At 47.8% G+C, this 12534-nt stretch overlaps 4 protein-coding genes across 4 annotated transcripts; 1 reads left to right on the top strand and 3 right to left on the bottom strand.

The window, feature by feature from the left end:
* Positions 1-1648: 1648 nt before the first annotated feature.
* On the bottom strand, positions 1649-3399 carry BKA55DRAFT_562309 (S-adenosyl-L-methionine-dependent methyltransferase). The gene is made up of 9 exons (XM_046192266.1): positions 3213-3399; positions 2973-3160; positions 2885-2926; positions 2768-2834; positions 2683-2710; positions 2620-2632; positions 2483-2572; positions 2090-2432; positions 1649-2035 (listed from the first exon to the last, which is right to left on the bottom strand). The coding sequence occupies exons 1-9, from the start codon at positions 3306-3308 to the stop codon at positions 1799-1801; spliced, it is 1104 nt and encodes a 367-aa protein (XP_046052002.1). The 5' UTR covers positions 3309-3399; the 3' UTR covers positions 1649-1798.
* Positions 3400-4385: 986 nt separating this feature from the next.
* Positions 4386-5735, bottom strand: BKA55DRAFT_724286 (peptidase S8/S53 domain-containing protein; the record flags this gene model as incomplete). The annotated part of the gene is made up of 2 exons (XM_046201070.1): positions 5377-5735; positions 4386-5341 (listed from the first exon to the last, which is right to left on the bottom strand). Exons 1-2 carry the CDS (start codon positions 5696-5698, stop codon positions 4386-4388), a joined length of 1278 nt encoding a protein of 425 aa, XP_046052001.1. The 5' UTR covers positions 5699-5735.
* A 2023-nt stretch (positions 5736-7758) lies between these two features.
* Positions 7759-9717, bottom strand: BKA55DRAFT_562303 (FAD dependent oxidoreductase). The gene is made up of 3 exons (XM_046192265.1): positions 9462-9717; positions 8831-9405; positions 7759-8779 (listed from the first exon to the last, which is right to left on the bottom strand). The coding sequence occupies exons 1-3, from the start codon at positions 9472-9474 to the stop codon at positions 7877-7879; spliced, it is 1491 nt and encodes a 496-aa protein (XP_046052000.1). The 5' UTR covers positions 9475-9717; the 3' UTR covers positions 7759-7876.
* A 919-nt stretch (positions 9718-10636) lies between these two features.
* BKA55DRAFT_506774 (Alpha/Beta hydrolase protein) lies at positions 10637-12414 on the top strand (the record flags this gene model as incomplete). The annotated part of the gene is made up of 2 exons (XM_046187292.1): positions 10637-10830; positions 10884-12414. 2 exons carry the CDS (start codon positions 10637-10639, stop codon positions 12412-12414), a joined length of 1725 nt encoding a protein of 574 aa, XP_046051999.1.
* Between the last annotated feature and the right edge of the window lie 120 nt (positions 12415-12534).

Genomic DNA, 12534 nt, shown 5'->3' with positions numbered 1-12534 from the left:
GACAGGATTTAGGAGCAAAGCCTAACGTGTGAGCGATATCGAAGTTGAGCTTTGCACCGTCGATGAAACTACTGGCGTAATTCGTCGCAAAGGAACTCTTGGCAAAATCCGGCCTGTTACAGAGCCATACAGAACCCTTTTGCGTCATCCCCCAAAGCCTAGCGCCTTATTCAGTGCCAGTGTTGAATCTCGTGCCAGCGCCAAGCGATTTTATCGGACAGTCCTTCCTTGTTTCTATGTCACGGAGTCTTCCTCGATCATAGATTCACTTCAGATAACTGAACAGAACGCTGACTGCAACCCGCAAGGAATCCTTTGACACACGTTCCGTCGTTCGGTCCTGGCACTCCTGACCAACCCCAAGCTCTCATACCTGGGACACCTTGGAGATCAGGGGCTTGCACCAGTTCACAAACTTTGCGAGTGACGTTTGGCATCATGACCCGCGTAAGGCAGGCTTATGTAACGTAGCCTTCTCACAAAGTTTTATTCTTGGTCACAGTTTTCGTCGTCTTACTCGTTATGTCAGTTCAACAGGCCGGCTGCGCCAAGTCGTTGCCAGGCTTCGAAGTGTCACATTTATACACTACACTTGTATGGGTAGAGTATCCCTGGCTATGGCCAAAGCGCGCAGATATCCCGCTGAACTCCAGTGCCTATTGCAGTATCGCTGTTCACTTCCTGTCGCGGGGGCTACTGGCAACTTCTCGAGACAGCAAGATCCACGACTCATCGAGGATGACGTATTGAATAGTATCTATTTCAATATCGGTTCCCTTTTAGATCTCGGAGATTCATACGAAACCTGGATGAACTTGGTGGAGCAATTGAGAGTGACAACGCCCTGTGTCTTCAAAATTGCTTATACAACGATCGAAGCAAATCTAGAATTAGTTGTGAAACTGACACTGTTGCCTATTTAAAATACGAGAGCGAGAGATGGGAACAGCAGCTTGACAAATGGAGAGGATCGCACCTAGAAGAAGTATGGAGATATCCCAAGGAGACCACAGAGCAGCTGAACGAAGCAGTTCAAACAGCACTTGGATTTTGGACATTTCCTATCGAGCCTCGCGGACCATTCCGTAAGGCCTATGAGTGCTCAAAAGGCCGTCGCGGGTGGTTTTATGACCTCTCTGCTAACCAGCCTGAACTGTGCCTGTTTGACCTGTAGTCCCATTTCAGATTTGACACAGGTTATGTGGAGGTCTCCTCTACCTATGGCGCTTCTGTCATAAACTTGGAACGCCATCCTGAATTCAAGGTGATGGCTCCATACAATCTTATATACATTCAACAACAATTGAAGTCAGATTGATACCAGTTCATGAGCTGAAAACGTTGGTCTTCCTGCCGAGCAAAAGAAAAATGTTGCATGTTTTATTACTGCCCCCCTTACCCCAAAGCGTTGTGATATGATTGCATACCATTGCCTTACTGTTCTTGTTCCTGAGAAAATGGGAACAGTGTGAGCTTGATGTGTTATTTGCAGTTGAGGCCTGTGGCTGAGAGCTTATAATCACCACACAGACCTTAGGGAATAGTGAAGATATAGCCCCTGCGCCACCGCGTTGTTTGTTACCGGTAAGTCGACAGGGTCGAGATACCAACGATAAAAAGGTCAGTCTCGGTATGAGAATTCATTCAGAACCGTCAGAATAGGATTATTAAATGATGATAGTCTCTGAAAGCTTGAAATGTCATCCTCGCGACATGATCTTGAATAATGACGACGCTTCAGGTACTAAAGGCAACAGTTTATAATATACTAAGTTACTGAAGAGCCACTAGATTGAAATCAAACTTCGGGCTTCTGGCCGTACACAATCCTTTGTCTGAAATATGGATGATGTTGACCCGATCGGATCTCTCGTCGGAGCTGGGTGCACAGAGCTCTGACCTGATCCTCAGTCCATCCCAAAAGCTCGCAAGCCAGAAACAGAAGATACCCCTCGTAGTCTCTCTCTAAAGCTGCCTGCATATATTGTCCAACCTGTTTGAGACGTTCCTCTGTATGCCAGCCTCCAAATGGTGCCTGATGTCTAAATGTTAGTCTACCCGTATGAACTAGCCCGAAATATCACTTTACCTTGAGGTCAACAACTTGAATGTTGACAAAGCCCGCTTCTTCCATGGACTTCCTCTGTATATCTTCTCGAATCATGGCAAAGCTTCTCCCTGCTCGTTGACCGCCTTCTTCGAATACTTCACCCCAGCGTTGCATAGCGCTTCCATCTGGTATAGAATTATCGTCACTCTCCATAGTGGACGAGACTTCGTAGCTTTCGACCCAGCCACCCGGGGCGCAGACTGTGAAAGCCTCGCGGAAAGTGGCAGCCCAGTCTGTAATACTTCCCAGCATGAATCTCATATGGACGAAGTCAAAGGAGTCGGGTCGGAAGGTCCAGGTGTCGTTGCAGTCTTCGATTTCGCTACCAAAGGGTGAACTTCGATGCTATTATATGGAAGTAGGGAAGCTTACAGCTGCAGGTTTGATGGAATCCAGCTGGGCTGAATTGGGCTGATCTCAGTGCCCACGACCTCGACATGAGGATGTTCGTCGGCAAAATCACTTCATCGTTATCAGCCTCATTCAACATGCCGTTTTATATGACTCACATGGCCCAAATAGCTGTAGTATAGTTAGAACTAGATGGTCAAGTCAATATCAGGGGTTCTTACCTGTTCCTGTCCCAATATCAAGCACCCTCTGCCAAAGTCATTATCAGTAAAGGAGATCCGATACGCCAAGACCAATGAAACCAACCTGGATATCAGGTTTGAGAGGTGCCAGATGGAGTTTATCTTCCAGCAGAAGTAGCGTAAAGTGATGTCTTATTATTGTTAGAAGGCCTTGTGATATGTCATGATGGCGCTCCCTTACGCAATATCCAGAGATTGGCTGGCCTGATCATCATTTGATGCCCTATAACATATTAGAGTAATCTCATATTGAACTAAAATATGCATACCAGTACTGGGCTGTGCCTCTATCCGAATGATATGTCCTGCCATGTAAGGTTCGGTACTCGAAAATACTTGAGCTCAGAGAATAGGTCGAGTCCGCCAAGTTGGATCCCAGAGCAGAGTCCAGGTCTGAGTCACTGTGGCCATCAAAGCCCTCGTCGATTTCGGCATCATCATGCTCTTGGTTTTGATTCTGGATACTCAAGTTAGCTAACATGTACAAACTATTCGTAAAAATGTCGGACCTCTTGGCCCTGCTGGAGGTTCTGTAAGACCTCCCAAGCCGGCGTTGGAGCGGGCGGCAGAGTCAACCCAGGCGTTTCTGTAGGTTCACTGGCCATGGTACTGCAAGCCGTCTTGAATGAGGCTGTGAAGTGCTGAAAGTGTTAAAAGTCTGTGGTGAAAGAGGGGGTTTTATCAATTCACTTGGTGCTGATTACGACATTGGCTGCTTATTCCCCCGATAGCGCGGCACGTTCGGTTGCAACGCCAATATTGATGTACTAGACGCAAAAGGCAAAGTGTTACGGCGTGGCGGTGCCGATTCAACCTATTGGAGGAAGTATGGGGCAACATTCCAGGTGCTCGGACACTGGATCGTCATCTTAGTGGCTTGGTAGTGCTTGTTTCCACGCGAGCTTTCAATTTCTTTATAGCCGGGAGCATTCCGCGGGCGGCTTCGTTGAGCAAATACGCGAAAATCACACAGTGCCGATCCAATTGAGAGCTGATCATATGAAATCGAATGCTGCCATGTTTTCCGCCTGAGACAAAAGAGAGGCTGTGTCGGATGACAGGGGAACAATACGACTGTCATAAGACGTGTCCGTTATGTCCGTGGACGCGGGATTTGCAGTCTGCGCATGCCGGTAGATATCAATTTACCGTTACATCCGGCCGATCTGAATTATGTCCATCAATCCGATGCCAGGGCTTGGAGGCCCCGCGGAGTGCGATATCCTCCGACTTACGAAGAACGATTAGGCATAAGGCACAGCGATTACTAATTAGATAGTCATTTTTAATATAATCGGTATCTTCGGGATCGATCTCTAGATGACACGTAATCGATGCTCAACTCACTTACTCCTCATGGTGCCAAAAGATCTAGGCTCATTAAGCTGGTGTGAGAAATAGCTAGTCAAAGATGATGCTGAGTTCATCCAAAATTACCCTAAACCTACCTAAGTATTTACTTCACTTGTGGCTTCGGTCCTCCGTTTTCCAGGATCCCTTAACCAATTTTCAATTTGAGAATTGCCGAAAAGTGAATGAGATTTCGGATACCCGCGATTCGACAAATTGAACATCATCGAGCGGGCCGTAAACAATAAGGGCGTCGAAGAACAAGAGTAGAATTGACAATCAGACTATCTTCATCAAGTCATGACATGAACAAGATTTATTGCGCGACTATCTTACTGAATCCAATTGCCGTTATTCGCAATCAGATTAGGCGCTCCACGAAGATTTCCGGAAATCTTCTTCGGAGTCGCCAGTTCTTTAAGCCACGCCGTAATATCGGCAACTCCCTCAACCTCCTCCACGCTCATCGCATACAAGACTAATCCAGCTACATGAGGAGCAGCCATTGAAGTCCCATCCTCGGTGAAAGTATAGGTGTTGGACTTGTGACCAGCTGAAGTGATGCCAACTCCGGGGGCCAAGATGTCGACTGTCTTTCCCCAGTTGGAGAAATCTGCGACAGCCCAGTTGGAGTCGACTGCTCCAACAGTGATTGCGCTCGCGGCAGAACCAGGTGATTCCTTGGCGGCATCTATAGCATCGTTACCGGAAGCGACAACTGTGACGACACCCTTCTTGGATGCAGTGTCAACAGCTTTGTTGAAGGCGGTGGACTTTTCGCCGCCGAGAGACATGTTGATAACAGCCCTCCATGTACGGTCTTTCTTGATGATATCATTGACTGCCCAGTTGAAAGCATCAAGGACAATAGATGTATCAGACTCATCGCCGTTGAAGACCTTGAGGGCAAGAATATTTGCCTTCTTGGCAACACCATATGTCTTACCAGCAATGGTACCAGCGACATGGGTTCCGTGACCATCATCGTCCTTGTTGTTGCCCTTCCAGTTGGTCCAAGCTGCCTTTGCACGGCCACCGAACTCATTATGGGTCACTCTAACACCGCCATCAATGACATAGGCATACATGTCAGTGCCAGCGTAATCATCGTAAATGTACTCCTTGTAGCCCTTCTTGCGGTGGGAGATCGTGCCGAGACCCCAGGTCGACTTCTTCTGGGTGATCTCATCTCTCTTCTCGAGGCTTCGCTTGCTCTTGACGCGATTGAGCTTCCATACACGGTTAGGTTCAACAGCCAATACCTTGTTGAACCAGTTAGATGGTGCACCTAAGAATGAGGCAACTGAAGTTATAGGCGTTGACTTACATCTGGGCTCTTCTTGATCTCCTTGATAGTCGCAGTGTCAAACGTTCCCGCGTAACCCTGGAAGCCAGACTTGCTGTCATAGGTCTTCTCAACACCTACTTCAGTCTCACGCTTGGTGAGACTTCTCTTGTGAACGCCCTTTACCCATTTCAAATGGGCCTTGGCCATTACAGCATCGACCTCAGGCTTCAAGGTGATGATATAACTGCCCGGGATAATGGCTCCGGCCTCGGCAGCTGGGGCAGCAGGTGCAGGGACAGCAAGTCCGCATCCAAGAAGGACGCTTACTGCAAGGGCGATATTCTTGAGATTCACCATGATGAAGAAAAGTAGTCAGAATGTGTTGATGGTGCTTTCTTGGAAGGAATTCTGAAGGATCAACGGCGGGTCATATATACCCGCCCTGAAATACTGCTCTACATATTTAATATTAAAACCGTCACTGGGACTTCTTTTCAGCCCAAGCTCACCTACAAGCAGTGCAAACGAGATGGCGCACCGCCGTAGCTGATTGCGATCAACATGCGTATCCCCACCCGTCCCTGGCTGTTCCTGAGCATGCTTAATTTTTAGCTATTGACCCTAGATCCGAAAATGCTCCCTCAAAACGAACAGTGGCTGGTCTAGATGTGGCTGGATTTGTGTTAGGACCCCGAATTCCAGCGCTGTGGGTGACTATTTTGCTTTGGGCATGCTAGTCCGTAGCTGAATTCCCTTTCCGGCAAGAATTGATCTAGCTTTGAACTCTGAAATCGATAGACAGAAAAAGGGACGCGGTTTGTTTCACATATTTGGAGGGCACGTGGGGTGGATCTTGACACTGCAAGGGATAAGCGAGGGAGAAGATGGCATTGTGTCCTTTCATACGGTTGTACCGGCTATGACAATGGCATTCTTCTGTGACATTTGCGTAAGATACAAAGGCCTGTGTCAAGTGTATTGAAAACCGGTTGGATGTCATCAAAACTCGTTTTTGGACTGCTCCCGGGTAAAAGTTCACGAGCTTTGCTGATCGAAGATCGTTTAAGACAGCTTTTCTCACGCCAAACGCCGCATCAGCTCGTATCTCATATCTTCCAGCCCTTTCGGATGAACAGCTGAGAAAAGCAGCCAATGCGCCAACTTCCATAATACATCTGTTGACACTGTACCATTTATTGATAAGACCGCCTTGTGAGGTCGACTGTATGATGTCTATTTGATCTAACCACTGCGTCAGTTCCCCCTGCGTTAGTCTACCGATTCACATCTCCGGCTGGCTGGCCCCTTAGTGGATCTTGAGTGGCTTGTTGCACGATCTCTGGCCCGCGGAGTCAGACATTGGCGATTTGGCCCTGTTCTCTCCGTAGACCATGGCCTAGACCAGCAAGGACAAACTGCATACCTATGAAAAACCTTCCATCAATTTTAATATCAGTATCGCAATGCTCAAAGGAGAGTCCCCTACTCTACAAGGGCATTCTGTAGCATTGGCACTCACAGGCAAGCCACACAACAATTCCATATTTGCTCTTCTTCAATGTCAGAATTTTATTGTCAATCTCTGGTTCAACTACAGGTCCCATGTCGGTTGTGGCTTGAGACTTTCGATAGCGCTTGTTTCTGGAGACGAGATGACTACTACATTCCAGAGGGGGGTGGCCACGAGGCTGGCTGAGATTCCGAGCGATGGCCTGCTATTTTGGTTAATGAATACTCGCCGTTCCTCATCCTACAGAACAGTAGATACTATTGGCCGCCGAAGTTCTGGTATGTGACAGCCTTCGAGGCTTCAGCATGGAGCGGCTGAATACTTAACAACTTGCTCAAGTCGCTTGAAGAATGAGTGGATCACATAAAGCAGTCACAAACCCGGTTAAAGAGCCAAAATAGCACTGAAAAGCCCTCCCTGCGATCCAGACCGAAGTCGGGTGTTTTAGTCCGACACCAAGAGCCTTGAGTGAGGATGAAGAGGCTACGAGCCGCCGTTCAGGAGAGACCAGCTGAGATACAAGTTTATTAAGCTTATTCAATAGTTCCGAGACGCTGACTTAGATCACGTATCGCAATCCCTGACTGGTTGAACTTTATCTGATCTATAGTGCGTGTTCATCATAGTCGATAGTTCAGTCGAACGGGGCCCCCCAACTTCTTCGACAGTCTTGTTTGTTTACTAGCGGTTTATTGGTCTGGAAAGCTTCTTCATCTTCGCGGACTGGTTGTAATTCGTGTTTCCAAGCCTCTGATCCTAGTTATCATCTAGAAGATCTGGTGATGAGAGCAGAAGTACTCGAATATTGCGTGTGATCCCAAGGTTTATTGGCCATGGTTGTCCTAATATAGTGAGTTTGTCGGATTTCTTGCAAACCTTGTTTCTTTTCTTCATGATTCCGTTACACATAGCGTACGACACTATTGGCTTCGAACTTAGTGGCATCACACTCAGGATTGGAGGTCCAAGAAACAACGAGATACTCGCCAATTTGTCATTCTAATCTGCAAGATACACGGAGAAAACTACAGATGGCTTGTTGGAGCCTGGCTTCCCATCATGATATGATCCATCAACGTCTCAGCTGCTCCCTCAGGTGACCAACTCTTGACCCTATCATCACTCAACAAGTATGCCTTGGGAAACCCCGGGACATCTTTCTCCCCTAGAACCATCCTCGCAATAGCTTCACCAGTGAGCCAGCACTTGTCCATCCCATGTCCATTGAACCCCGCAGCAATCCACTCCCCGCTTCCACTTCGTCCCGTGAGGTCATGGGGAAGCTTTCCCACAATCGGCATACCGTCTGCCGTGAACCCCATTATTCCGGACCAGACATTAAGTGCCTTTGTAGGGGCTGCATCTTTCCAGATCTTGGGGGCTGCAGAAGTTAGAGATTGGCGAGCATCATCTGCAACATTTGAGTCATCGCTTGTAAGAAGACCATTTAGGCTCTGAGATTCGCCGCCGAGGAACATATCTCCCGTTTTTGCATTCTGTTGAGCGTAGTACAGGCCCAGATGAGTGTGTCCCGTCTTCGCGTCGTATGTACCGAGAGAAACTTGGGACCAAGACATCTTGTGACCGGCTGGCGGGAAGTCTGGCCCAAGTTTCTGCGTAGACATGGTCCCGCGTAGTGGATATAGATTGCCAACGAGGCCAGGAATCAGGTGGCTTGAGTAGCCATTAGTGCAGTGAATGACATGTTTAGCTCGGATGGATCCTCTCGATGTGCGCACTAGGTGCGGATACACCAACTCATCGTCTTGAAGTTGTACCGAGAGAACAGGCGTGTTCGTCTCGATGGTAAAGCGGTCGGAGAACTCTTCTCTTAGGGAGGCTAAGACTGCAGTCAGAAGCCGATAGGGCCACAAGGCTGCGACTCCAGTTTGTGCAACTGCGCCGACGGCATTTGTAAAATTAAAAATCTGCGATAGGTAGTCAGCAATGAGTGCATAACGTAATGTTGTTCAACCTACCTTAGCCGCCTCCTCCCTAGTGTATACCTTGAACTTGATCTCACTGTCAGGCACCGCTTTGAGTAATTGACTGACTTCTTCAATAGCGCCTCGGAATGAACTTTCATCAGTAAAGGATGTTGCTGATGTCACATCGCGAAATTCCACCGCTTCTCTATCCTCTGGATTCAGCTGAAAGATAAGCTCTTTTAAGCGACGAATGTTCGCCTCACTAAACCGTACAGTCTCTATCGCACGCTCAACACCAATTGTTTCTACGAGAGCTGGAAATAGAGAATCGCTATCAGAGACAAGGTGTCCTCCATTTCGGCCAGTAGCTCCGCTTACGGCTGTACGGGCCTCGAGCATAGTCACCTTGAGACCAGTGCCTTTCGGATGGTTCAAGAGGCAGTGTGCGGCGCCGATACCGGTGATCCCGGAGCCAATGATGATGATATCGGTTTTTGAGGGCAAGACATGGGACTTTGCGGTTGATACGGTTGGATGCGGCGGAGTCTGCCATGTTGGGGCTGTTGGGTTTGTACTCGGTAGCCCAGACCGGACGGTGATGAGCTTCACGACATCTTGGATGAAGTCTAATACGTTGAGCCATAGTAGGTGATAGTAGATAGACAGAGGATCCTAGGCTTACCAGTTCCGGTCATTTTTGCACAGAATGAGTGTTTGCTGTTTCTCAAGTGCCGTTATCAATGGGAATGCCGCACGCGGGGTAAGGCTTGATCGTTGGGTTACAAGTTGGGTCAGCAGATGATGTTCCGGCCCAATGTGAAGTGGAACTTGGAACAATACAATACAGCTCTTGAGATATAGTCAACCGAGTAATGATTTTGTGTGTTCTATTGCCTTGATATGGCCTTTCCCTTATCTATTGCTTGGCATGATCCCTGAGAAGGATTGGGATCATCCCCTCGGATAGGCATGCTTCATCGGGTCTAGGCATTACATGTCGCCCCTGCAACTACCCGATTGGCGTATCCATTGTCTCAGCTCTAGAATTTGGCCTCACTCCATTCAATAGCGAATGAGGTCTTCCACGTTGAGTCTAAGTGTTGGTGTCGCTATCAGTGATTGTTATGCTGTGAGTTATAGTCTAGTATTCTGGAAGCTAAAGTCGATATCCTACATAACTCTGGAAAGCTATTCATCCTCAGCTGGCATGTTTCTACCATGGAAATCTTTAGAAAGTTAAGAATGGTAAAGTCGTCTTGCATAAGGTACTATATCTAGTGCATAGTATTTTCAGTGTTCCCAATTGCCATGTTGACGAGCCTCAACCCTATTGTGTTTCCAAGTTATAATATTATCTTATCCATGGTCCAGAGTCTAGACGCATCGTTGCAAGTAGTGTCTGTTTCGTTCCATCTCTAATGCGATACGGAACCCTCGGTCTCTGAGACGGCATTCTCGGGATCCGAATGATACAGTCTGCAAACCCCGCCTCCGAGCAATTGAGGGGTTTGTTTGACCGACGAAACTCACCGAGACCGACAATCTATAGTAATTTCTGAGAAGATTATCAGCATGTCGGTATTCGTATCAGCTGGACTCGCTAGTGAACGGGGGTATTTTGCGGGGATTTGGACGCTCCTCAGCCTGCTAAATCGAGTTAGTGGATCACCAAGCGTTCATCTGCATCTCCAGTGTGATGATTGCCCCTCTGTATTTGATGTCTTTGAGGGTAAAAATCATTGTTATCAAGCTTATAAAAACTGCCTAGTGACTGGATAGACGTGTTTCTACCAAGAGCCTCATTTTCTGGTATCTCTTTTCAACTCGATTATCGTTTTCTTCGACAACTTGGTCAATATGCCTGCCGGCAGAACTCCAATCGGCACTACAGAGCTCAGCGTTCAGGGCCTTGGTGTTGTGAAGGGCCTGAGCTTCCCTAACAACATCCACCAATTCAGTGGCATTCCTTACGCATCGCTCTCCAAGCGTTGGACACGTTCACAACTCAGGACTTCATGGCCCGACGATTTTCACGACGGAACAAAGCTGGGGTAATTAAGACCAAGTTCCCTGGTATGGAATTATTGCTAAGTCTGCTCTGTAGACCCAGCGCGCCAAACCCGCCGGAATACAATACACCTGAAGATGTTCTTATCCCAGTTGAGATTGCTCCGCATTTTGAAGAACCAATTGAAGATGAACTCAACTGCCTTGTCATGAACATCACAACACCAACATTGAGCTCTGCCTCTGATGCGAAATTGCCCGTCATGGTGTATATTCATGGCGGGTCTTTTCTTTTCGGCGGTGCCAATAAGGGCGTTTTCGATTGCGTCAACTTGACGACCTTTGCAGCAGCCCGTAACACTCCCGTTGTCACAGTCAACCTCAACTATCGTGTTGGTCTTGGGGGTTTCCTCGCATCGGTTGCAATCAAGCAAGACCTAGAGCGCGACGGGCTTGAAGGCGCAGGCAACTTTGGTCTCTACGATCAGCAGGTCGCTTTGCATTGGGTGAATCGATACATTGCCTCTTTTGGTGGTGATCCAGATAACGTCACTATCTATGGCGAATCTGCTGGAGGTATGAGCGTTTCTCACCATATAGCTGCCAAGAATCCGGCGCCGTTTCATCGAGCCATCGCTATGTCTGGTCATTTGAACACCGTTCAAACTTGGTCATTGGACCATCACGAAAAGCATTACCGTGCTCTGTTGAGATACCTGGGTATTGATGCAGACTCACCTTCTGCTCTCGATCAGCTTCGAAATGTCCCTGAGGCTGTCGTTGCTGCTGCAACGATCCCAGTGGAGGGTCTCCTCAACGCCACGGGTAATCCGTGCGACGATGGTGTCTTCCACAAGACAAAGCCTACCTCAAACGGAATTGCTTCACCTCCAGCGTGGCTTAAGAGCTACATGGTTGGAGATACTACCGACGAGGCTATGATTTTTACTGAGGATCTTCTTGAGGAGACCTTTGACTCTTGGAGAACTGGCATGAACAAGTTCTTGAGTGAAAAGGATACTGGCGAGATCCTTGATCTATATGGCATCACTCCTGATCTTTCGAAAGAGGATCTGCTGAAAGCGCTGGAAGACATCACAGGCGATTCGGTCTTCAAAATTCACAACTGGGTCGCTGTTCACCGTTCAAATATTCCGCAAACTTTCGGTTATCACTTCGACCAGGTCTGCACGCACGACAGTATCTACAAAGGACAAGCCTATCACGCACTCGACTTGCTATATATCTTCCTCAATTTCGATGAGAGATTGACGCCAGGCCAGCAGAAACTCGCAAGAGCTATGGCTGGTAGTTTCATCGATTACTCCTATGGTAAAGATCCATGGCCTCGAATCACTGATGGTGATCGATGGATGAGGTTTGGACCAGATGAGACTAGCAAAGTCGTTACGGAAGCTGAGGATGAGAACGTACGAAGGTACTCTCGTATGCAGAAAATTCTCGACATGGGTGTACTGGAAGAGTTTGTCCTGGCTATTGACCACGTTGCTTGTAAGAGGTACAAGATGGGGACTTTTGAGGACAGAGCTCGACAGCTTAGTGAGAATATCAAGGCTGAGCCAGTAGTCACAAGCAATATTGGAATCAAGGAAGCAGTTTTAGCTTAGACGACACCATAGTAGCAGCTTAATATGACCTCCGCAGTTTTCACTCCAGTATCCGGATCTTTGTGATCTTTCCTATTATCCATCAAATTATGTTGAGGCCATATACAGAGATACAAACCA

Source organism: Fusarium redolens (assembly GCF_020744475.1).
Source record: "Fusarium redolens strain MPI-CAGE-AT-0023 chromosome Unknown BKA55scaffold_5, whole genome shotgun sequence".
Lineage (NCBI taxonomy): Eukaryota > Fungi > Ascomycota > Sordariomycetes > Hypocreales > Nectriaceae > Fusarium > Fusarium redolens.
This window is presented reverse-complemented; position numbering and strand designations above follow the sequence as displayed.